Source organism: Moschus berezovskii, chromosome 13 (genome assembly GCF_049115385.1).
Source record: "Moschus berezovskii isolate FMDL1 chromosome 13, NW_MosBer_1.0, whole genome shotgun sequence".
NCBI lineage: Eukaryota > Metazoa > Chordata > Mammalia > Artiodactyla > Moschidae > Moschus > Moschus berezovskii.
The window spans coordinates 70,975,743-71,002,854 of NC_142472.1; the positions used below are offsets into that span (position 1 = coordinate 70,975,743).

Genomic DNA, 27,112 nt, shown 5'->3' on the forward strand with positions numbered 1-27,112 from the left:
GGAATTCACACATGAACCCATATGGGCTTTAGGTTTTGAAAGATTATTTATTATTAACTCAGTTTCTTTAATAGATATAATTCTATTCAGATTGTTTATGCTTGACGTGTATGTTTTGGCAGATTTTGTCTTTCACGTAATTAGTCCATTTCATCTAGATTATCAAATTTGTGGGAATAGCATTGTTTATAGTATTGCTTTATTCTTTAAATATCCTTGGAATCTGTATTGATGTCTCTTTTGTTTCTGATGTTGGTAATTTTTCCCTTCTTTTTTCTTAGCTTGTATAGAAACTTGATCTTTTCAAATAACTGACTTTGGTTTTGTTGATTTTTTTTTCCCCATTGATTTCCTGTTTTCAGTTTCATTGATTTTTGTACTACTTGTTATTTTTCTTCTACTTTAGATTTCAGTTGCTCTTTTTCTAGTTTTCTAAGGTAGAAACTTAGATTATTGATTTTAGAACTTTCTTCATTTCTGCTATATGAATTCAGTGTTATAAATTTCTCTCTAAACAGTTTTCACTTCATTCCACAAATTTAGAGAAATTGAATTGTATTTTCATTTAGTTTGAAATATTTTGAATTTTCTCTTGAGATTTCTTCTTTGACCCATGTGTTAAGTAGAAGTGTTTTGTTTAATCTCCACATATTTTGGGATTATCCAGCCATCTTTCTGTTATTGATTTCAAGTTTAATTCAATTGTGGTTTGAGATTAGACATTACATGATTTTTATTCTTTTAAAAGTTTATTTTATGGTCCAGAATGTGGCCCATGTTGGCAAGTATTCTTTGTGAGCTTGAGAAGAGTGTGTATTCTACTTAAGAAGTTGCTTTACAGTGTTGTTTTGATGTCTGCTGCACAGCAGAGTAAATTAGCTGTATATATGAAAGTGAAAGTTGCTGAATCACCTCCGACTCTTTGTAATCCCACCCATGGACTAGATATAGTCCATGGAATTCTCCAAGTGAGAGTACTGGAGTGGGTAGCCATTCATTCGCTTCTCCAGGGGATCTTCCCAACCCAGGGATCAAACCCAGGTCTCCTGCATTGCAGGTGGATTCTTTACCAGCTGAGCCAGTGCGGAAGCCTGTACATATACCCCCTCTTTTTTGGATTTCCATCCTGTTTAGGTTACCATAGCATTGAGTAGAGTTGCCTGTGCTATACACGAGGTTCTCATTAGTTATCTATTTTATACATAGTAGTTGCCCTATAATAGCTTAAGTGGTATTGTGATTTTCTGCTCTTGAAAGATTTGGTAGAATTCCTATGTGAAACCACCTGAGTCTGGTATGAAGAAGTCTTTATTTTTAAGAATCTATTTTTCCAATGGAAATGAATAGACTTTTGATCTTTAAGTCAGTTTTGTTAAATATTTTTTTAGAAAATTGTGTATTTTGAATAGATTTTTAAACTAGTTTGCATAGAGTTGTGTGAAGTCACATTTTTCCTTTTTCTCTGTTCTAATAACTGTTTTCACATTGTCAGAGGATTTTGAATACTTGTGATTTTCTCCCTGTTTTCTTCATTAGGTTAGTTGGTGGTTTGTTATCAGAGTAAGCTTTTGGATTTATATATTCTTTCTCTTTTCTAACACATTTATTTCTCTTTTATTAGTTCCTTCTTTGGTTAAGTTTATTTCTTTTTTGAATTGGTTGAACATTTATTTTCATATATATGCATATATTTATATACACATACAAGTACTTAATGTTGTAAGCATTTTTCTGATAGCTATTTCAGCTGAATTCCGTGCATCTCATGTATTATGCTTTTATTGTCATTATTTTTAAGGAATTCTCATCTTTAGGTTTGTATTTCATCTATGGTCCAATAATTGCTTAATGACATATTTAAACTTTTTCAAATTCGAGAGCTTTTTGTTTTATGCGTATATTCTTTAAAAAAATAACTTCTATATTTTTGCTTTTTGTATTTTGGATTTCATGAGGTTTACTTTGTGGCCTAAGATATGGTCAATTGTTCTGAATTTCCTCTGTTAAAATAAAGGTATATTTTATGCTTTTTGTCTTTCAAGTACTAAAGTATATCTGAAACATCTGTTGTTTGGGTCTCCTGTATTTTTCATATCTTTGCTTGATCTATCTTGGTTTGAGGCTGTCTTTTTTTTTTAATACTGAAAGATGTTTATCAGTTTTCACAATCAATAGGCTGACAAAAAATAAAAGATAATTACAATTACAAGCCATAATGGAAACATGATTAACCTAATAATGTAAAATAAATACATACAATTTGAGGGGTTAAGTAGAGTGATGTGGTAAATGGAAGTGCATACATGCACATGTTCTCATCCACCCAGCCAGTCTGTGTCTTTTGGTTGGTGAATTTATTCCATTTATGGTTCAGGTAATTATCAATATGAATGATCCTATTACCATTTTCTTAATTGTTTGGGGATATTTTGTATAGGTCTTTTCCTTCTCTTGTGTTTCCTGCCTAGAGAAGTTCCTTTAGTATTTGTTGTAAACCTGGTTTGGTACTGCTGAATTTGCTTCGCTTTTGCTTGTCTGGAAAGCTTTTGATTTCTCCATCAAATCTGAATAAGAGTCTTGCTGGGTTGAGTATTATTGGTTGTAGGGTCTTCCCTTTCATCACTTTAAATATATTCCATGCCAGTCCCTTCTGGCTTGTAGAATTTCTGTTAAGAAATCAGCTGAAGTTCACTTGTATGAACTTCACTGGAGTTGGCATATTCCATGCCAATCCCTTCTGACTTGTAGAATTTCTGTTGAGAAATCAGCTGAAGTTCACTTTTATGAACTTTACGGGAGTTCACTTGTATGTTGTCATTTTTCCCCTTTGCTTTTAATATTTTATCTTTTTGTTTAATTTCCATCACTTTGATTACTGTGTGTCTTCGTATTTGTCCTGCCTTGGACTCTGCTTTTCCTGTACTTGGTTGACGATTTCCTTTCCTATGCTAAGGAAGTTTTCAGCTGTTATTTCTTCAAATATTTTCTCGAGTCCATTCTCTCTTTTCTCCTTCTGGAACCCCTATGATGTGGATGTTGATTTGTTTAATATTGTCCCAGAGGTCTCTTTCTTTTTTTTTTTTTTTTTCTTTATTCTTTTTTCTATATTCTGTTCTGTGGCAGGCAGTGATTTCTACTATTCTGTCCTCCAGGTCCCTTATGCATTCTTCTGCATCAGTTCTACTATTAATTCCTTTTAGTGTATTGTACATCTTCGTCTGTTCCTTAGTTTGTCTCATTCTCTGGTAAACATTTCTTGCATCTTTTAAATCTTTGCCCCTATTCTTTTTCTGAGATCCTGGATCATATTCCCTATAATTATTCTGAATTCTTTTTCTGGAGGGTTGCCTGGCACCACTTCAATTGGTTGTTTTTCTGAGGTTTTATCTTGTCCCTTCACCTGGGACAAAACCCTCTGCTTTTTCATCCTGGTTAACCTCCTGTGATGTGGTTTTGGATTGGGGTGGTTCTTCTTCTGTCTGCCCTCTTGGTGGATGAGACTCAGTTCAGTTCAGTCACTTAGTTGGGTCTGACTCTTTGCGACCCCATGAACCACAGCACACCAGGCCTCCCTATCCATCACCAACTCCCAGAGTCCATCCAAACCCATGTCCATTGAGTTGGTGACTCCATCCAACCATCTCATCCTGTAATCCCCTTCTCCTCCTGTCCTCAATCTTTCCCAGCATCAGGGTCTTTTCAAATGAGTCAGCTCTTCGCATCAGGTGGCCAAAGTACTGGAGTTTCAGCTTCAACATCAGTCCTTCCAGTGAACAACCAGGACTGATCTTCTTTAGGATGGACTGGTTGGATATCCTTGCAGTCCAAGGGACTCTCAAGGGTCTTCTCCAACACCACAGTTCAAAAGCGTCAATTCTTCTCCACTCAGCTTTCTTTATAGTCCAACTCTCACATCTGTACATGACCACTGGAAAAACCATAGCCTTGACTAGATGGACCTTTGTTGACAAAGTAATGTCTCTGCTTTTCAATATGTTGTCTAGGTTGGTCATTACTTTCCTTCCAAGGAGTAAATGTCTTTTAATTTCATGGCTGCAGTCACCATCTGCAGTGATTTTGAAGCCCAGAAAAATAAAGTCAGCCGCAGTTTTCCCGTCTATTTGCAATGAAGTGATGGGACCGGATGCCATGATCTTAGTTTTCTGAATGTTGAGCTTTAAGCCAACTTTTTCTTTCTCCTTTTTCACTTTCATCAAGAGGCCCTTTAGTTCCTCTTCACTTTCTGTCATAAGGGTGGTGTGATCTGCATATCTGAGGTTATTGATATTTCTCCCAGCAATCTTGATTCCAGCTTGTGCTTCCTCCATCCCAGTGCTCCTCATGATGTACTCTGCATTTAAGTTAAATAAGCAGGGTGACAATATACAGCCTTGACGTACTCCTTTTCCTATTTGGAACCAGTCTGTTGTTCCATGTCCAGTTCTAACTGTTGCTTCCTGACCTGCATACAGGTTTCTCAAGAGGCAGGTCAGGTGGTCTGGGATTCCCATCTCTTTCAGAATTTTCCAGTTTATTGTGATCCACACAGTCAAAGGCTTTGGCATAGTCAATAAAGCAGAACTAGATGTCTTTCTGGAACTCTCTTGCTTTTTCGATGATCCCAACGGATGTTAACAATTTGATCTCTGGTTCCTCTGCCTTTTCTAAAACCAGCTTGAACATCTGGAAGTTCACCGTTCATGTATTGCTAAAGCCTGGCTTGGAGAATTTTGAGCATCACTTTGCTAGCATGTGAGATGAGTGCAATTGTGTGGTAGTTTGAGCTACCCTACGTCAGAGGTCAGGGGCGGTGGCCGAGAGGAGCTACCCCATGTCCAAGGTCGGGGCGGTGGCCGAGAGGAGCTATCCCATGCCTGAGGTCAGGGGTGGTGGCTGAGAGGATGACTAGGAGGCTTGTATAAGATCCCTGATGCAGCGGTGGGGGACGGGGGGGCTGCTGTGGGGAAAAGCAGGGCCATGCTCAGTAAAAGCTGTGACAAACCTAGATAGCATATTAAAAAGCAGAGACATTACCAACAAAGGTCTGTATAATCAAAGCTATAGTTTTTATAGTAGTCATCTATGGATGTGAGAGTTGGACCATAAAGAAAGCTGAGTGCCGAAAAATTGATGCTTTTGAACTGTGGTGTTGGAGAAGACTCTTGAGAGTCCCTTGGACAGCAAGGAGATAAACCAGTCAGTCCTAAAGGAAATCAGTCCTGAATATTCATTCATTGGAAGGACTGATGCTGAAGCTGAAACTCAATACTTGGCCACCTGATGTGAATAACTGACTCACTGGAGAAGACCCTGATGCTGGGAAAGCCTGAAGGCAAGAGGAGAAGCGAATGGCAGAGGATGAGATGGTTGGATGGCATCACCAACTGGATGGACATGAGTTTGAGTAGGCTGCGGGAGTTGGTGATGGACAGAAGCCTGGTGTGCTGCAGTCCATGGGGTTGCAGAGTCAGACGACTGAGCCACTGAACTGGACTGATAGATGGGGTTGTGCTTCCTCCTTGTTGTTTAGCCTGAGGTGACCCAGCCCTGGGGTCTAGAGGCTCTGTGTTAGGGTTGATGGCCACCTCCAAGAGGACTTATGCAAAGGGGCCCCTTCCAGAGCTGCTGCCAGTGCCCCTCGTGGTGAGCATCTATGAGGCACACTTCCACAGGAGACCGTCCAGGACTAGCAGGGAGATCTGGTTCAGCCTCTTGTGGGATCACTGCTCCTTTCATCTGGGTCTTGATGCACACAGGAGTTTGTTTGTTCTGCCCTCCAAGAGTAGAGTCTCTGTTTTCCCCAGTCCTGTGGAAATCCTGTGAGCACATTCTACTGACCTTCAAAGTCAGATTCCCTGGAGATTCCCTATCCTTTTGCCAGATCCCCGGGCTGGGAAGCCTGACGTGGGGCTCAGAACCTTGACAACAGTGGGAGAATTTCTTAGGTGTTATCGTTCTCCAGATTGCGGGTTGCCCATTTTATCATGTTGGTGCCCCTCCTACCATCTCATTGCAGCTTCTTTGTCTTTAGACTTGATATACTTTGGGGTATCATTTTTTGGTGGCTTCCCGCGTCTTCCTGTCAGTGGTTGTTCCACAGCTTGCTGTGATTTTGCTACTCTCACGGGAGGATGTATGCGCACATCGTTCTCCTCTGCCGTCTTGAACCAGAACCCTGAGGTTGCCTTTTAAAGTATCTCAGTGGTACTGTGCTTCTGTCTGGTTCTCTCCCTGTCTCCCATAGTGTGTGCTCTTCAGTGCAGGGTTATTAGGTACATAGATACAGAGATATTAATAAGTGTCCTCTCCTCTTTGTGTTTTTTAAGTGTGGTGTTTGAAGATGACCTGATCTTTGTTATCTGTTGAATGTGTTTTGAAGTTTATAATCTTATTTATTTGTGACTCTGCTTATTCTGAGACAAGCTAGTTTTTCTTCATAGAAGAAAACCTCTGGTAACCCTATTATGGGATTTTTCTTCAGTATAGTACAAATAAAATACAGTTTCCTAAGTGTAGATCTAAATTTCTTAACTGTCCATGTTTCTGTAATGTTGAAATTATCCAAAATTGCACATCTGTGAATCATTTTAAAATTTCAAAATGTCTGTTATGTGTATCCTAAAAGCTATATACTGAGCTAAGTTGTTGGGCTTGTGTTCAGGTCAGAAAGCCACAATGAAGCATTGTTCATTAAAGTTTTCAGCCTTGGTCAAAAGTGTCCCAACTGAAAAGGTTTGAAAACCTTAAGGTGAGAACCATAATCTCCAAAGAGAGAACTGGTGAGTTGGAAAGTGGTGTTGAAGAGTTTATCCAGAATGTAGCCTATGAAGACAAAGCTATAAAAAATATATAAGAAATTCATAATTGTGGGTGAAAAACGTAGTAAATCTAATGTACATCTAATTGGAATGCTTGGGGGAGGGGAAAAGAATATGGGAAAGGCAATGCTGAAATAAATAGTGGCTGAGAATTTTCCATAATTGATGAGACATATGCCTGCAGATATAGAAAGCATGATCCATAACATCAAATAGAGTATTATAACTGCAGAACATGAGAGGCATAGAGAAAATACTGGAAACACCCAGAGATAAAAGGCAGATCTTTCTACAAAGGGATGATGGACAACATCAGTAACAACAATGAAAGCCAAAATGCAGTGGAATGATATTTTCAAAGCTGAGATGAATATGTGAACCCATAGTTATTTGCCCAGAAAACTGTTTTTCAAGAATGATGATATAATAAAGAAAATTTTTGGTAAAATTGAGTGTGTTGGATTACCAGGAAACTTTGATTACATAGTTTCTAAAAGGATATACATCAGGAAGATGGAAAATGACCTTAGAATGAGAGTCTGAAATGCATTAGTAAAGGTGATCAAAGAAAATCTTTAGTAGGTTGGAAAGTATACTTTTTACTTTTATGACCTCTCTGGTTGTCTAAAGTGTTGTTGGTCAGTCCATCAGTAATGTCTGACTCTTTGCAACCCCATAAACTTCTGCAGCATGGCATTCTTCCCTGTCCTTCACCATCTCCTGGAGTTTGCTTAAACTCATGTCCATTGAGTCAGAGATGCCATCCAACCATTTTATTCTCTGTGTCATCCCCTTCTCTTCCCGCCTTCAGTCTTTCCCAGTATCAGGGTCTTTTCCAGTGAATCAGCTGTTTGCATCAGGTGGCCAAAGTATTGGAGCTTCAGCTTCAACATCAGTCCTTCAATGAATATTCAGGGTTGATTTCCTTTAGGATTGACTGGCTTGATCTCCTTGCTGTCCAAGGGACTCTCAAGAGCCCTCTCAAAAGTGTTGCATTGTACAATACTTTGAGGAAGTAAAGTGTAGTTCCAAAGGTATAGTGTAAATTACTTTGAACTCCCCAGAATCCATTCGCTTTTTCGTTTTGAAGCTGCATTGCTCTTTGGGGAATTGACCCCAGATTCATTGCTGGACCCTCATTGGCCTAACCTAGTCATAACAATCCCATTCTCCTTGCTAATTCAGTTGACTTAGGAACCAGGCCTGATTCATTTAGCCAGTGGCTGTTATCTTTATCAATCATTGATTCAGATGTGGCCATGTGACTGAAGTTGGCTTATTTAGACTGAAAGAAAAAATTATTTTTTGATTGGAGAAAGACACATACTGGGTGAATCTAGATTGCTTGTCCTTGTGGTAAAAGAAATGTGCCTTCATGTGAATTCAACAATAGGTATAGCAGTGTTGTGAGAAAGGAGAAAAACAGTAAGAAAATTTGATCTCCAATGATTTCAGTGTTTTACTACTTAAGTGTATCACTACTTTACCCAGCCCTGTTCTAGGCTTCATTTTGATGGGGCTTCCGTGGTAACTCAGTGGGTTAAGAATCTGCCTGCAATGCAGGAGACCTGTGTTCGATCCCTGGATTGGGAAGATCCCCTGGAGAGGGAGATGGCACCCATCCAGTATTCTTGCCTGGAAAATCCTGTGGACAGAGGATCCTGGCAGGCTGTATACAGTCTGTGGAGTTGCAAAGAGTTGGACATGACTGAGCAACACACAGGCTTCATTATATGTGAGATTGTAGTTTACATTTATATAGCTTTTAAAATTATAATTTATTTAAACTCCACCCAAAACACCTATCCCTCCTCCAAACACCTTTCCCCCAAAAAACAAGTTCATTAATACAAGAATAATTTCAGTTCTGTACTGGGAGAGGTAGAAGCTCTATACTCAATGCTACTCTGGCAAGACTAAATTAATTTTGGTTATCACATTTTATTGAAGCAACATTGCGAGATTAGTGTGCTCAGAGAAAATGACATAGTGGTGAAGGGTATGAAAATATGAAATGTTAATATATGATCAGTGTGAAGAGTATTTTTGTCCTGATATAAGAAGATATTCAAAAGATTTAGTAACAGTGTTGAAATATTTAAAGAGCTATCATGTGGAAGAATTACTAGATTTGTTTTACATGATTGTAGAGCTCAAAAGTAGTTACAATCAGTAGACATTCTGGAGAGAATGTCTAATGAGAAATATAGGAAATATATTTCTTATAAGAAATATACAATATAAGAATATAAGAAAGTTGTGATCAGTATATGAAATAATTTTCTAATGTTTAGAACTGTCTAAAAATGGGAGCAAAGAATGCAGCAATGGAGAACTATCAGTGGAGACCTTGGGAGTAACTTTTTTTCCCTGAAATTCTTCTAATAGAAGACTTGTACAACTACATAAAATTTAGGAAAAAATTTTCTATGTGGGGTATGAGGTTGGATTATATTACTTCAAGGACCCCTAATATTTTATTATTATGGTTGCTAATCACTTATTAATTAGTAATATTGTCTTTCCATTCTTTTAGCCTCAACACTTCTTTTCAAATAATAATCTTGTTAATGGCTCCTTACTAGCTAGAAATAAAATTTGTAATAATCTGTCCATACATACAATGTTTAAGAAATAAATGAGTGATATAAAGTAGAAATAAAGTGAAAGTAAAAGTTCACAATTATTTACTTCATTTCTGAAATGTAAAAGACTTTTATTAAAAGAAACATTTTTCCTAAGTTAGGTAAAGACCTATTTGGCAACAAAACCAGAGCTTAATTGATAAGAAACATATTATATAGCCTTTATCCAGTTGGTGAATTCATATGTTTTGCTGCAAAAATAACAGTGTTTGATCACAGGTTGCTACTCCAGACCCTGTTGGCATTGTTACTTAATATATTTTGAAATCCAAATAATTCTTAATTCATAAAATATGTCATCTCATGGGTATTAGCTAAAATATTACGGTTCTTTAACAAATATTTCAACATGTACATGTTCCAGAATGATTAATTTAGAATACATAATAATCAAATGGTTGTACTTGTAATTAATATATTTGCATTTAAGAGCAGTAAGATGACAAACCATTCTATTCAAGAAATACAAGAAGGTGATAGAGCAAACCATCCTGTACTACATGAGACAAGTAATGGCAGACCCTTTACATTTGAGTATGATAAGAGAAGAGAAATAATTTTATTTTACAAAGAATAACATGCCTAACAAGTTACACACTGTTGTTTGAAGAGGAAAAAATGAGGAAATAAAACATTTTAAAAGATGACCTGAGCCTTAAGTATTATCAAAATTGTTTCCTCTGTTATGATTTGAGGTGTGCTCAATTGATCAGTCATGTCCAACTCTTTGCTACCCCATGGACTGTAGCCCACCAGGCTCCTCTGTCCACAGGATTTTGATTTGAGGTGAGATAGTGACAAAGTTTTAGGCAAAAGCATATCTCCTAACTTGAAATTCCACCACATATTGAAGCCTACACTAGTACTTAATAATAGTTATATATGATCTCTGGGGACAGTATTAGAGTCATACTGGAAAACAATAGGCAATGCAAAAATTGTATAATTTCAGTATGTACGGTAAATGTTATTAAATGTTTACATAAATATGTATATACACACACATATGTATGTGGGTTTAATTCACAGAACATTCAAAAGTTGCATGGCATATAGAATAATTCTTCATTGATATTCCACAGAATATATTTTAAGAGTAAAAATAGATGGTGTTCCTTTTTCTCCTTTTGTCTCATGTACAAATAGTAATGCGTTTATTTTTTCCTTTTCTTTTTTTGATCTTTCACCATTTTGTCATGACTGGTTCTATTATATAGTCTTTTAATATTTGTCAGCCTCTGTTATATCAGCAACTATATATGTCATTTAGCAAGTAACACTTAAAACAGTGACTTCCTACCTAAATAAGTAAAATTTAGGGGCAGTTAAATACTAGAGTTCTTTAAAAAGAAGACAAAGATAAGTTAATTTGTGTTGTAAGCAGCCAAATTTTATGTCTGGTAATGCCCAGAAAGAACTTTCAGCACTTAATATCCTTGTATATTAGTGTCTTTCATAGTCAAGATTTAGTGTTGATAAAAGTGAGACACTGTGGTGGGAAGGTAAGAATTCCATGACACAGGTTATGTTTTCTTCCCACCTAGTAAAATGTGGTTTGGAGTGTTCATCTTATATAATAGGATATTTCATTAAATTTTCCAAGCTGAATTACTATTATCCTGCTTTGTGTATAGGCTACTGTTATACCTGGAATAAAATGTTAAACTTTTTCACTTTGGGGTTGCAATATAAAGATAACTTTTCTAAATATTTTAGTTACCACACCAAAATAGGGAAAATCCCCTCTTTTAAGGCATTTGTAAAATTATTAGATGAGTTTGGATTTACCTTTAGGTGTCTTTAAATGCTCGTTTGTTAGTAATATATAACGCGTCCTGGATCAGCAGTTATTTTTGAGACTCTACTGTGAACAGTGCAGCCTTTTTCTAGTTGTTTTAAAATATAATCACAGTTCCTCCTGTTGTATTTTATCCATTTTAAACTTTACCCCTGTAATGTTCGTGTTAAAACTGAATATATAGTATACTACCAAATGTGTATTAAAGTATTTGATTTTCATTGTATCTTTTAAAAACTTTAGTTTCATACATTTGTTTTTTAGTAAACTAGATAATAGTACAGTCTTTTCATTGTGATGATAACTCTAGAATTTGTTACTTTCTCCACTTAGTGGATGAGTGTTTGCAAAACTGATTCTTTAATGAAACAAAGATGAAGTTAGAAATATTCTGTATTATAGGAACTACCTCTTGTAATTTTTAAAAATGTAATAACCCATATGTACGTATGTATGTACTTTTTAGAAAGAATCTTCAAGAGGGAGACATAGGGAAAAGGAAGACATAAAAATCACTAAGGAGAGAACTCCAGAAAGTGAAGAAGACAATGTAGAGTGGGAAACTAATAGAGATGGTAAGTTTCAAAAATCTTTGTTTATATAGTCAGTATATTGATTGTTCACTTTGTAGGTTTTTCTGTGGGCTTCAAAACACTTTCCAGCCGTGATCTCCCTACTGTTTCAGAATCTAATTGACTTGTGTGTCTTCCTGAGTTATAAGGCAGGAAATGGCATGTAGCTGAATAAAAGCTGAGAAAGCTGTTCTCTCTAGAACTTACCTGTTCAGCATCATGCTACTTTGAAATTTATTGCACTTGTCAATCTTTAAGTTCCTCAGTATCAAGGTTTAAGAGAATTGGAATTTATATTTATTGTTTTGCATAAAATATTAAAAGTGAGATTTTTAAACCTTAAAGACCTAGGAAGATTATTTCTAAGAAATTGTTGGATTTCATCTTTCCAGAAAGTGATATCAGATGATAACCGGGGAATTTGTTCATGAAAAATTAGGAAAATCACCTTTAAGTCATTGTCTAATAACAAATAAGCATTTATCTTGCACACCATGAGTGTTGTGTCTTCTGTGATCTAGAAGTTGAGCACTACAGTCTCACACTACCAAATCCAGAGAGAGGGAACTCCCATCCGTAGATACACTGGGCATTTTAATGTAATTTATATAATTATTTCAGTAGTTCAGCTTTGTTACTCTACTTGACAAAACTAAAGACTTTTAAGAATGTAACTTCCTTCCTCATCAGATAGCCAAAAACTTAGACCAGAGGCTAGAAAATTATAGCTTGTGGGCCAACCACCTGTTTTTGCAGTAGAATTTTATTGGAGAACAGCCATGTCTGTTGGTTACATATTTTCTGTGACTGCTTTTGAGCTGCGGTAGATGAGTTGAATATGTGTGACAGCCAAGAAACTGCAAGCCTAAACTTTTTTCTACATTATTTAAGAAATATCCCTGAAAACTTGTAGACTAATACTTGAAAAGTACCTTAACAGTTCAGTTCAGTTCAGTCGCTCAGTCGTGTCCGATTCTTTGCGAACCCATGAACCGCGACACGCCAGGCCTCCCTGTCCATCACCAACTCCCGGAGTTCACTCAAACTCATGTCCATCAAGTTGGTGATGCCATCCAGCCATCTCATTCTCTGTTGTCCCCTTCTTATCCTGCCCTCAATCTTTCCCAGCATCAGGGTCTTTTCAAATGAGTCAGCTCTTCGCATCAGGTGGCCAAAGTACTGGAGTTTCAGCTTCAACATCAGTCCTTCCAATGAATATTCAGGACTGATTTCCTTTAGGATGGACTGGTTGGATCTCCTTGCAGTCCAAGGGACTCTCAAGAGTCTTCTCCAACACCACAGTTCAAAAGCATCGATTCTTCTGTGCTCAGCTTTCTTTAATGTCCAACTCTCACATCCGTACATGACCACTGGAAAAACCATAGCCTTGACTAGATGGACCTTTGTTGACAAAGTAATGTCTCTACTTTTCAATATGCTGTCTAGGTTGGTCATAACTTTCCTTCCAAGGAGCAAGCGTCTTTTAATTTCATGGCTGCAGTCACCATCTGCAGTGATTCTGGAGCCCAGAAAAATAAAGTCAGCCACTGTTTCACCATCTGTTTGCCATGAAGTGATGGGACCAGATGCCATGATCTTAGTTTTCTGAATGTTGAGCTTCAAGCCAACTTTTTCACTTTCCTCTTTTACTTTTGTCAAGAGGCCCTTTAGTTCTTCTTCACTTTCTGCCATAAGGGAGGTGTCATCTGCATATCTGAGGTTATTGATATTTCTCCCAGCAATCTTGATTCCAGCTTGTGCTTCCCCCAGCCTGGAGTTTCTCATGATGTCCTCTGCATATAAGTTAAATAAGCAGGGTGACAATATACAGCCTTGACGTACTGCTTTTCCTATTTGGAACCAGTCTGTTGTTCCATGTCCAGTTCTAACTGTTGCTTCCTGGCCTGCATACAGGTTTCTCAAGAGGCAGGTCAGGTGGCCTGGGATTCCCATCTCTTTCAGAATGTTCCACAGTTTATTGTGATCCACACAGTCAAAGGCTTTGGCATAGTCAATAAAGCAGAACTAGATGTTTTTCTGGAACTCTCTTGCTTTTTCCATGATCCAGCAGATTTTGGCAATTTGATCTCTGGTTCCTCTGCCTTTTCTAAAACCAGCTTAAACATATGGAAGTTCACGGTTCACATAATGCTGAAGCCTGGCTTGGAGAATTTTGAGCATGACTTTACTAGTGTGTGAGATGAGTGCAATTGTGCGGTAGTTTGAGCATTCTTCGGCATTGCCTTTCTTTGGGATTGGAATGAAGACTGACCTTTTCCAGTCCTGTGGCCACTGCTGAGTTTTCCCAATTTGCTGGCATATTGAGTGCAGCACTTTCACAGCATCATCTTTGAGGATTTGAAATAGCTCAACTGGAATTCCATCACCTCCACTAGCTCCAGCAATTTGAATATCAGTACTTTTTAAAGAAATCCATTCCATCTTTATACAGTATTGTCTGTTAAAAAGTTGCTTCTAAGAACAAATAGGAAACTTCTCTATTAGTTCATTGGGATTTCAAAAGTAACACTAATACCTCCTACAGAATAGCAGTAAATATTCCAAACCTTGACTGTTCAAAGTTGAATGGCTAACTTTTTCTAAATTCTAAGGGATTAACGCTTAAGACACCCAGTGTTTTTCCTTTTCATTTTAATTATTGTTTTGAAAAAAACATTCTGAAATACATTGGATGCTTATTTTTAAAAATAGAAACTTCTGTATTTCCATTACAGTACGTACATGCTAATTGTTGAGTATTTTAAAGGTTCAGAAAAGCCTAGGTCATTTTGCTTCTTTTTTCATAGTAGCTCTTTCAAACCCTCTCCTAAATCTCCACGCTTCCAAACCCTTTCTCCTGCTTGCTATTTGTAACACACAAATGATGTAACTCTTTATCCACAGACTCTTTCAGCTTCCTGCCAGCACATCAGTAAAGTAGTTTTTATTCACTAAACTTTTTATTTCCTTCTGTTCTTAATAAGAGGCTTCCCTCCTGCTGCATGAGGTTAGAGTCCCCTGATTTCCTTCTGCAATCTTATTCGTTTATCTTACATTCTGTTTTTTAGCCTTAAGATCCATTTTGGCACATTTTCTCTTTTCACCATATTATTTTTAGTCATTATCTTGTTTATTCCCACTTTACAGGTAAATTGTACCTTTTCACTTCATGTTTATTCCGTCTTCTGATGTGCATCTTCACTAAAACTGCTCTTTAAGGTCATAGTAACTTCCTTTTTGCTAAATAAATTAAGACATACTTGTCTCTTTCTTCTGTAATCTTCCTGCAGCATGTGACACATCCCATAACCTTTCTTCCTGAAACACTTTCCCCTTGGCATCCATCTGTCACTTGTGGGGTTTTACTGTCTTCCTATTCAAACTCTTTGGCCTTCCAGAGGCTCCTTGTGTACTATCTATCCCTTCCCAACGCTTTGCTCTAGACTCATCTTTAAAAAACTAAACTGATTTTTACTGCAAGAGCCTTTTATATGTAAAATTCTTTTAAAAGGTGAATAAATGTCTTTTATAGTACTTTTACATACAAAATATTCACATGGCTGTTCCCTTAGGTTTTCTCTTGATTTTAAAACTCATAGGTTCTGATTATTATAAATCGCTATGGTTTAAAAGTTTCTGTTTGAAAAAATATTGAAGCATAGGGTTAGAGAGTGAGACTAACCTCTGCGCTTTCAATCTAAATAGCAATTTTAGCTAGACTCAGAGGAAGTTTGGTCTGTATGAGTAGTTCTCAAACATTTTGGTCTCAGGACACTTTTCACTCTTTTTAAGGACCCTGGAGAGCTTTTCTTTTTGTGGATTATCTGCTTCAGTAGTTTCCATTTTAGAAGTTAGTTCTGAGAAAAATTTTAAATTGTAATTTGTTAAACAGTGACAGTAAATCTAGCTTACAGTTTTATGGAAAACAGCCATGCTTTGCAAAGCAAAAATAAAAACTGGAGGAGGTGGCAATGTTCTAAATGTTTTTGCAAACTGTTTTAACTTCTTAAAGTAAACTTGTTAACTACCTTAATGAAAGGTACCTAGATGTTTGTGTCTGCCTCTGCATTCAGTCTGTTAATGATATCACATATCATGTGACGCCTGGAAGATGCCACAATATACTCTAGAGATTGAGTAAAGCAGGCAAATAATGTAGAACTGTGGAAACACTTTTGATCTTCTGGAACTCCAGAAATTGTCTTGGGGATCTCAGGGAGTCCTCATACTGCTCTTTGAGACCCACTTGTCTTTAGAAGCTGCTTTAAAAACTTAGCTGTTTCCCCTTCCCACATCCCAAGACTCCCCCCGCCCCCTTTCAGTTTTTCTCTTGAGATGAAATCATGCTCCCAGGGCATCGTTAACATCTACATATTAATGACTCCAATATGTAGAGCTCTTAATTGAGGCATTGCCGATTGGATATCTCTACCTGAATATCAATAACCTCAGATACGCAGATGACACTACCCTTATGGCAGAAAGTGAAGAGGAACTGAAAAGCCTCTTGATGAAAGTGAAGAGGAGAGTGAAAAGGTTGGCTTGAAGCTCAACATGCAGAAAACAAAGATCATGGCATCTGGTCCCATCACTTCATGGGAAATAGATGGGGAAACAGTGGAAACAGTGTCAGACTTTATTTTTTTGGGCTCCAAAATCACTGCAGATGCTGATTGCAGCCATGAAATTAAAAGACGCTTACTCCTTGGAAGGAAAGTTATGACCAACCTTGATAGTATATTAAAAAGCAGAGACATTACTTTGCCAACAAGGTCCATCTAGTCAAGGCTATGGTTTTTCCTGTGGTCATGTATGGATGTGAGAGTTGGACTGTGAAGAAAGCTGATCGCCGAAGAATTGCTTTTGAACTGTGATGCTAGAGAAGACTCTTGAGAGTCCCTTGGACTGCAAGGAGATCCAACCAGTCCATTCTAAAGGAGATCAATCCTGGGTGTTCATTGGAAGGACTGATGCTGAAGCTGAAACTGCAATACTTTGGCCACCTCATGCGACGAGTTGACTCACTGGAAAAGACTCTGATGCTGGGAAAGGTTGGGGGCGGGAGGAGAAGGGGCTGACAGAGAATGAGATGGCTGGATGGCATCACTGACTCTGTGGACATGAATTTGAGTGAAATCCGGGAGTTGGTGATGGACAGGGAGGCCTGGCCTGCTGTGATTCATAGGGTTGCGGAGAGTCGGACACGACTGAGCGACTGAACTGAACTGAACCTGAGTTCCATATCTTAAAGGCACCAGTTTTCCTACTGGTTTCCCTAAAGTCTAAGGGTCATTGTTGAGACTCCTGCTCAACCCAGACACTTAACGTAAATCTAAACATTTCTATCTGTTGAGTGTCTTTCAAAACTACCTGTTTCTCTAAATTACTACTACTAATATTCTAGTTTTTAAGATACTTATTTGTTGCCTATAAGTGTGTTTTACAAATAATTCTCTAACCTCATGCACTGAGGTTAGTCTTGTGTCCTAAATCATTCTCCACTTGAACCCCAGACTAATCTTCACAAAAGATTTCTTTTTATTAAAGTATAATAATAACTTTCAGAAGAGTACATGATTCATGTGTACAACTAACTGAATTTTCACCAATAGAACAGGCTTGTGTAAGCAGCACACATCAGTACACAGAAAATTACTCATATCCCATAAGCCCCTTCGTACTCCCTTTTTTCAGTCACTACTTTCCCAACCTCCACCTCCTGAAGGTACCTGCTGTCTTGATTTTTACCACCATGGGTTAGTTTTGTCTGTTTTTGAAGTCTACATAAATGAAATCTTTAGTATGTTCTCTTTCTGTACTTAGCCAAAACAATACATTTGTGAGATTTTTGAACATAGTTCATTAATTCTTATTGATATATAGTAGTTCATTGTATGAGTATACCATAACTTACTCATTTTTCTGTCAATAAACATTTGGTTAATATCTAGTTTGGGGCTATTTTGAATAAGTTGCTACTCCTAATCATACCTTTGATAAACGTGTACTCATTTCTCTTGAGTTTATGTTTGGGAGTAGGATTGTTGGGCCATTGAGTCTATATATGTTCATCTTTAGTAGAAAATGTCAAGTCAAAAATAGTTCTCCTTTCTATGGTATTTTTTGACTTTTTCATCATAATCATTCTAGAGATAGGTGGTTGTATCTTACTGTGGTGGTTTTAGTGTACATTTCCCTAATGAGTAGTAAGTTGACAATTTTCTCACATTTATTGGCCATTGTACAACCTGTTTGGTAAACTCTATAGACTTTTGCCTACTTCTTTATTGTTATTGCTTTTTTTTGATTGTTGAATATTCTTTATATTGGAGAAGGAAATGGCAACCCACTCTAGTATTCTTGCTTGGAGAATCCCATGGACAGAGGAGCCTGGCAGGCTACAGTCTCTGGGGTCTCAAAGAGTCAGACATGACTGAAGCACACAACACGTTCCTTATACAGTCTGAATATGAAATCTCTTAATCAGTATACATATTATAAATATCTTCTCTCACTCTGTGAGTTAGAGTGAACTTCTAAAAGAAAAAATTAGTTCATTTCACTGCCCTGTTTAAAATTCTCTGATTTCCCATTGCCTACAGGATCAAGTATAGATTCTTCAGTTCAGTTCAGTTCAGTTGCTCAGTCGTGTCCGACTCTGCGACCCCATGAATCACAGCACGCCAGGCCTCCCTGTCCATCACCAACTCCCAGAGTTCACTAAAACCCACCTCCATCGAGTCGGTGATGCCATCCAGCCATCTCATTCTCTGTCGTCCCCTTCTCCTCCTGCCCCCAAAATCTCCCAGCATCAGAGTCTTTTCCAATGAGTCAGCTCTTCTCATGAGGTGGCCAAAGTACTGGAGCTTCAGCTTTAGCATCTGTCCTTCCAATGAACAGCCAGGACTGACCTCCTTTAGAATGGACTGGTTGGGTCTCCTTGCAGTCCAAGGGACTCTCAAGAGTCTTCTCCAGCACCACAGTTCAAAAGCATCAAGTCTTCGGCGATTAGCTCTCTTCACAGTCCAACTCTCACATCCATACATGACCACGGGAAAAACCATAGCCTTGACTAGATGGACCTTGGTTGGCAAAGTAATGTCTCTGCTTTTCAATATGCTATCTAGGGTGGTCATAACTTTCCTTCCAAGGAGTAAGCGTCTTTTAATTTCATGGCTGCAATCAGCATCTGCAGTGATTTTGGAGCCCCCAAAAATAAAGTCTGACACTGTTTTCCACTGTTTGCCCATCTATTTCCCATGAAGTGATGGGACCAGATGGCATGATGTTAGTTTTCTGAATTTTGAGCTTCAAGCCAACTTTTTCACTCTCCTCTTTCACTTTCATCAAGAGGCTTTTTAATTCTTCTTCACTTTCTGCCATAAGGGTGGTGTCATCTGCATATCTGAGGTTATTGATATTTCTCCTGGCAATCTTGATTCCAGCTTGTGCTTCTTCCAGCCCAACGTTCCTCATGATGTACTCTGCATATAAGTTAAATAAGCAGGGTGACAATATACAGCCTTGACATACTCCTTTTCCTATTTGGAACCAGTCTGTTGTTCCATGTCCAGTTCTAACTGTTGCTTCCTGATCTGCATACAGGTTTCTCAAGAGGCAGGTCAGAATTTTCCACAGTTTATTGTGATCCACACAGTCCAAGGCTTTGGCATAGTCAATAAAGCAGAACTAGATGTTTTTCTGGAACTCTCTTGCTTTTTCCATGATCCAGCAGATGTTGGCAACTTGATCTCTGGTTCCTCTGCCTTTTCTAAAACCAGCTTGAACATATGGAAGTTCACGGTTCACATATTGCTGAAGCCTGACTTGGAGAATTGAGCATGACTTTACTAGCCTGTGAGATGAGTGCAATTGTGCCATAGTTTGAGCATTCTTTGGCGTTCCCTTTCTTTGGGATTGGAATGAAAACTGAGCTTTTCCAGTCCTGTGGCCACTGCTGAGTTTTCTAAATTTGCTGACATATTGAGTGCAGCACTTTCACAGCATCATCTTTGAGGATTTGAAATAGCTCAACTGGAATTCCATCACCTCCACTAGCTTTGTTCATAGTGATGCTTTCTAAGACCCACTTGACTTCACATTCCAAGATATCTGGCTCTAGGTGAGTGATCATACCATCATGATTATCTTGGTCGTCAAGATGTTTTTTGTACAGTTCTTCTGTGTATACTTGTCACCTCTTCTTAATATCTTCTGCTTCTGTTAGGTCCATACCATTTCTGTCCTTTATTGAGCCCATCTTTGCATGAAATGTTCCCTTGGTAGCTCTAATTTTCTTGAAGAGATCTCTTGTCTTTCCTATTCTGTTGTTTTCCTCTATTTCTTTGCATTGATCGCTGAGGAAGGCTTTCTTATCTCTCCTTGCTATTCTTTGAACTGTGCATTCAGGTGCTTATATCTTTCCTTTTCTCGTTTGCTTTTCTCTTCTCTTCTTTTCACAGCTATTTGTAAGGCCTCCTCAGACAGCCATTTTGCTTTTTTGCATTTCTTTTCCATGGGGATGGTCTTGGTCCCTGTCTCCTGTACATGTCACTAAACTCTGTCCATAGTTCATCATATACTCTATCTATCAGATCTAGTCCCTTAAATCTATTTCTCACTTCCACTGTATAATCATAAGGGATTTGATTTAGGTCATATCTGAATGGTGTAGTGGTTTTCCCGACTTTCTTCAATTTAAGTCTGAATTTGGCAATAAGGAGTTCATGATCTGAGCCACCTATATACCTATAAAACTTTTCATCATCCCCAGTTGTTTTATGTATTTCCAACTCCTATTCTCTAAGTTTTTATATTTTGTTTAGTTCTCTAAACTTACTATATTTGTTTACCATAAAGAACAATGCAGTAATATTGAAAGCAAAAGCACCATTGTAGTTTAGAAGAGAAAATGTATGAACATATTTGGGAAATCTTAGAGGTATGTACATTCTCCTAAAATAAGCATAAAATACAGAATCCATAAAAGATTTGATTATATAAGGATTTAAAATTTTGTACCTAACTAAACATAGAAGTCGTCTATTAAAAATAAATCACTAAAAGAATATACTTGACATGTATCATGTGTAAATGTATAGTAAAAACACTGTATTAACATATAATGAACTTCCACAAATACATAAGAAAAGGGGTTCAGTTGAAAAATGGGCCTAAAATAAAAAAATTGGATATGTAATTCATAATGGAGATAGAAATGGCCAGTAAATGCTCAGCTTTACTATAGGGAAATACCAGTTCAAATAGAGAGATAACATTCTTCACCTATCATACTGGAAGAAGTGAAAAATACTAATATAATCAAGTGTAAGTGTACTTTGATAAATCTGTTTCTGAGTATGAAAGGGAAAAGTGTGGTCTCTTAGTCATGTCCAACTCTTTGTGACCCCATGGACTGTAGTCCACCAGGCTCCTCTGTCCATGGAATTCTCCAGGCAAGAATACTGGAATAGGTTGCCATTCCCTTCTCCAGGGGATCTTCCTGACCCAAGGATTGAACTGAGGTCTCCCACATTGCAGATCAGTTCTTTACTGTCTGAGCCATCGGGGAAGCCCCCAAATTTCTGAGTATAGTTTGGCAATACTATAAAAATATAATATATTAATATACATATTATTAATATCAAATTCTGAGTATATTTGGCAATATACTACTACGTGGCAATAGTATAGTTTGTCAGGAAAAAAAAATATTGTTTGCCAAACAAGCAAGTATAGTTTGGCAAATTAAAAATTATACTTACTCCAGCAAATTTAATTCGAGAAATCTGTTCTGAAAAGAAAATACTTGCACTTGTAAACCAAAGTAGGTATCACAGTGTTCATTGAAGTCTTGTTTATAATAGCAAAATATTGGAAACAAACTAAATGTCAGAAGGAAAATGGTTAAATAAACTATGATATGTTCATATCATGAAATGTGTTGCAGATATTAAAATGAAGTTGTTTGACCTTGTGTATGACATGGAGAGATCTTTCTGTAGGACAGTGTAGAAGACTATAAATTTAAAGCTTTAGTTTTATATCTATTATTAGTTGCAATAGATTTCTAACAGTAGAATTGTCATATTAAAAGGTAAGAATGTTCTTAAGGATTTTACTCATGGCTGCCAAATTATTGTCCAGGCTGGATGTATTAGTTTACATCACTGCCTCCAGAAAATGAACATGCCTTTTATCTGTACCTTTGCCAGTACCAAATATTACCATTAAGGGGAAAAGATGGCTGTTTAATACATGAAAAAGACTTATTTATCTATCATCTGCATTTCTTTTTATGAATTGCCTGTTCATGTCCTTTGACCATTTCCCCTTTTAATTAGTAGGAATTCTTTTTAAAGAATGTCAGTGATGTCCATATTTTTGTGCTTTAAGCATTCAAGTAAGACTCCTTTATCTTTTTTGTTTTTTAGTTCTTCATTTTATTTATTTACCCCAGGTTAAGAAATGATGATCTTAAGTGCTAAAATTGTGACTTGAGAAGGCTCTTCAGTTTGTAAGTGGTCAGTCCAAATGTGGTCAGGTGTTAGGATAGCAGTCAGTGAAATTTCCTCCTCTAGGCTTGTTGACATTAATAACAAAGAGATAACAGTGCCAGTTGGCTCTGAAGACATCTATATGCATTTGTAATGAAATTCTCTGTACATCACTCTTCCTTGTTTTCCTCTCTTTAATCTTCATATTCTTTTCTTTGAAAGGGTAGATAGAAATAGATACATGGTATCAGATCTATTGAAGAGATGGACAGTTCTAATCTAAGGAACTGCTACAAACCATTTATAATGAAAATGTTATCGATCATTCAGAAATTAGCTCATGTACACATTAGTATTAAAATTACTTTTAGTAATGATATTAATTAAAAAGCAAAACTACAGAAATAGTATTGTACATTTAATGTAACCTTAATACTAATGAGTCTTTAAGAAAAGCAGGGAGATAAGGAATCACATCATATACAGTATGAAATATTAAAGGTTTTGGTAGCCTTAATACTTAGAATTTGTAACTGAGTATTATATCTTTTAAAAATTCCATCTAACCAAAAACCCAACCCCCAAACAACCCAAAATAACTTACAGAAAACCAGGAACCTTAAGACTGGTTTTTCATAAAGAAATTAGCTATATCAATTTTAATTGTTTATAGAAACAGTATGCTGCTGTGCTTAGTCACTCAGTCGTGTCTGACTGACTCTTTGTCACCCCATGGACTGTAGCCCGCCAGGTTCCTCTCTCCATTGGGATTCTCTCAGCAAGAATACTGGAGTATTCTTGGGGGGTTGCCATGCCCTCCTCCAGGTAGAAACAGTATATATTTCCTTTATTTTTTAGAAGTGTGTTACTCTTATTAAAGAATCTACCATTTTAATTTGTATACAAAATAGTTGGAAAAATTGCTATAATTTTTGGTATAGATAGCTATAATAGTTTTTGAAAGTAATGGAATTTTTATTTTAAAGATTCTGACAATGGAGATATTAATTACGATTATGTTCATGAGTTGTCATTGGAAATGAAGCGTCAAAAGATACAGAGGGAATTAATGAAGCTGGAACAAGAAAACATGGAGAAAAGAGAAGAAATCATTATTAAAAAGGAGGTATGCTATTTACTGAAATATGTTAGTAATTAACATTAACATGGATAATGATTTCTGAACTCATTAACTGCTTGCTACATCTCAAATTGTATTGGCATATTGATATTTCATACATGTTGATCAATTAATCTTGACATTACTCTATTAGATAAATGGGGCATATTTTTATTGTTGAACAGATAAAGAAAACTGAGTTTCTGTGGCCTGGAGTCACCAACTAATGTGAAATGGAACTTGAATCTACATACACCTGATTTTTAGGCCCATGCTATCTCTATAGAGTACTTGTTTCTTTTCTAAAGAGTAGAAAGAGATAAAATATATTTGAATATAATTTGTGATTTTTCTGAGGAGATTTTGAAATTTCATAATTTTAGTTTGCTTTATAGATACTAATGTTAATAGCTGTGTGGCAGATATAGAAGGGGCTGGAGAACCTGATGCCCAGGTGATGAGCAGAGTTCTGTTTTAGACTGTCTGTGATGAACTTGGACATCCTGCCCCAGCCATGCCAGCTCTGGTCAGCTCTCTCTGCAACCTTGCTGTCGTTTCCCTATATAACAGTCATAAGCTCCAAATAAGAGCCTAAAAACTGCGTATGACTTCCCTGGAGGTTCAGATGGTAAAGAGTCTGCCTGCAGTGCAGGAGACTTGGGTTCAATCTCTGGGTCGGGAAGATCCCCTGGAGAAGGAAATGGCAACCCACTCCAGGATTCTTGCCTGGAGAATCTTGTGGACAGAGAAGCCTGGTAGGCTACAGTCCACGGGGTCACAAAGAGTCAGACACGACTGAGCAACTTCACTTTCACTTTTTATATTAATGTTGGGGCAGTTAGCATATTGTTAACAGTATAAGTTTAGGAGCCAGGCTGATAGTAATGTGTGGTGGCTGTCATAGCACTTAATGTTTTATCTGAAGTTTCTTGTTGTTGCTTTGTTGTCTGATTGTAGCAACCATGATTGGTATACTTTCTGACTTACTGAATTCTTTTGAAAGGTTTCACCAGATGTGGTTAGATCAAAGTTGTCTCCATCACCTTCTCTAAGAAAGTCTAGCAAATCTCCAAAGAGAAAATCAAGCCCTAAGTCATCATCTTCAACTAGCAAGAAAGACAGGAAGACAACTGCAGTATCCTCTCCATTGTTGGACCAGCAGAGGTCAGTAGGGTGATAAACAGTGCCAGAATGAAAAATAGCTTTTTCTGACATGATATTCAAAAGAATTACTTAGTAGATTACAAAAGGATACTTTTAATACATTGAGCATTTAATATAAGCTTTTTTCTTTTTTAAAAAAAAGAAGTATGGAAAGTTTCCACTTAAAAGAAAATTATAGAGAACGATGAAACAAAGATCTGTGTCATACCTATATATGCTTCAGAACTTTTTTTTCCCAAAAAAAAACTAAGCAGGTGTATTTCCTGTCCTTCCCTCTTGAATTTGTTGTTTATGATACTTGTGCATGTGTGTTTATACTTCTATATTATATTATCTTACAATAAATAATATTTTCATTTATTTAGTCTTAATATAGATACAACTTTTCTTCTGCAATTTGCTGTTTTAAACTTAGCTTTTTTGGCAGTTTTTTACATTTACCTATGTTGATATCTATAGCCATAGTTCTTTCATATTAATATATTTTTAAAATTTTTATTTAATAAATGTTACAAAGCACAATGCCAAAAACATTAACAGTTAAAATTTCACCAAATGAAAAAAATACTACAGAATACACAGTTGTAAAAAGCTACATTAAGTTATTTTACAAATGCCTCAAGCAGCAAAAAGAAAAAAACCCAATGCCATATTAATATTTATATATTTACTTTTCTGTTATTGAACATTTAAGTCATTTCCAGGTTTTAGTTATTACAAATTATGCACAGTGAACAACATTCTTCTTGTCTCCTGGTGTATGAAGCAGTATGCATACATTTTTAGAATCGTTGTAGTAGCCAGTTGAAAGAATAAGGATAGAAATAAATTACATTGGGGGGTTGAAAATAAGGCAGGAGATAGTTTTCCATATAATGTCATCTGTACTCTTTAAATTTTAAATTTTATTTCAATTAAAGGGCATACACTAATTTATTATATAAGAACAAGGCTAAACTGAAAACCTTTTCTCAATATTTGACCGGTTGGTAGATGTCTGTATGACCCCATAATGAAATTTATATTTGTTACCCCATAATGAAATTTATATTTGTTCTCCCTCTAGTTTCTGGAGGCTTTAACCCTATTCTACACTTCATTCACTTCTTGCCTAGTTTATTATTAATATATCGTCCTACAAACTTTATTTACTTTATCTAGTGTCCATTCCCTCACACATGTAAGCATATTCATTCAGCTGCCATAACCGTTCACTTTACGAATGTTGTAAGAGGTATCTTAAAAGAAAAATTCCTATTAATTTATTATGCCATTGAAAAACTCAGTAGTTTTCCATTCTGTTGAATGGAATTCAGATTTTTTAGAGGGGAATTCATACATTGATCTTCTCAGTCTTGCCCATATTTTTGTCCAGTGTTCCTCCTACGTTCATCATCTTTAGTCCTTCAGTGTCTAGCTCAAATTCTGTCTTTCCATTAAGATTTCCCATTTCTCCTTACGGAACATAATTTCTGCTCCCTTTGTATATCAGATTTTATTTATACCTTTTGCATAATGCTAACTGCTATTTCCATTATTATATTTTAGCCGTGGCATACATGTTTTACAACTTCTATTAAATTTAAGCTCCCTGAAGACTGGCATCTTGATGGTTCACTATTCTATCTTTCCGTAGCACCTATGTAGAGAGCTTTGTGTTGTAATAAGGCACTCTGTAAAGTAGGCTTAATTCTCTCCTTTGCTCCTCAAATTGAGTAAAGGGATATGAAAGAAGTCAAACTACAGAGTGATACAATTTAACCCACCCGCTCTTTTTCCTTTTAACTAACCAATTATATAAATTCCCCTAATTCCATTTATTTCCCCCACAAAACCCAGCATGCCAGAAATACTCCTTTTTATTTTCTTGTCCTTGTTATTTATGAAATCTTCAGTATTTAATCTCTTCATACAAAGTTTTGATACCTGTTTAGTTGAAGGGTTAGTTTCATCCTGTTTTTCATGTAGTCTACTCTAACAGTCTTATTGGTAATTCACTTATCCTTTCAATATTGAGCATGAATTATTGGGGGCTGTGCAGGTGACATTAGTGGTAAAGAACCCGCCTGCCAATGCAGGAGACTTAAGAGACGCAGGTTCAATCCCCGGGTTGGGAAGATCCCTGGAGGAGGAAATGGCAACCCACTCTAGTGTTCTTGCCTAGAGAATCCCATGGACAGAAGAGCCTAGCAGGCTGCAGTCCATGGAAAGAGTCAGACATGACTGAAGCAACTTAGCATCCACACATGAATAATTATATTGATTTAACTATTAATGCTGGGCTGGCCTGGTAGGCTGCCATCTATGGGGTCACACAGAGTCGGACACTACTGAAGTGACTTAGCAGCAGCAGCAGCAGCAGCAGCTGGGCTGGAAGAAGCACAAGCTGGAATCAAGATTGCCGGGAGAAATATCAATAACCTCAGATATGCAGATGACACCACCCTTATGGCAGAAAGTGAAGAGGAACTAAAAAGCCTCTTGATGAAAGTGAAAGAG

General features: G+C 36.9%; 1 protein-coding gene across 6 annotated transcripts in view; it reads left to right on the forward strand.

Moving 5' to 3' along the window:
• The window catches only part of ZC3H13 (zinc finger CCCH-type containing 13), a 110,704-nt gene that overhangs the window by 21,471 nt on the left and 62,121 nt on the right, over positions 1–27,112 (forward strand). For all 6 annotated transcript variants that reach the window (XM_088842762.1, XM_055426066.2, XM_055426068.2 and 3 more), the window contains exons 5-7: positions 11,728–11,836; positions 23,316–23,455; positions 24,453–24,613. In XM_088842762.1, the coding sequence (XP_088698888.1) occupies positions 11,728–11,836; positions 23,316–23,455; positions 24,453–24,613 (410 nt within the window). The remainder of the gene's footprint in view (positions 1–11,727; positions 11,837–23,315; positions 23,456–24,452; positions 24,614–27,112) is intronic.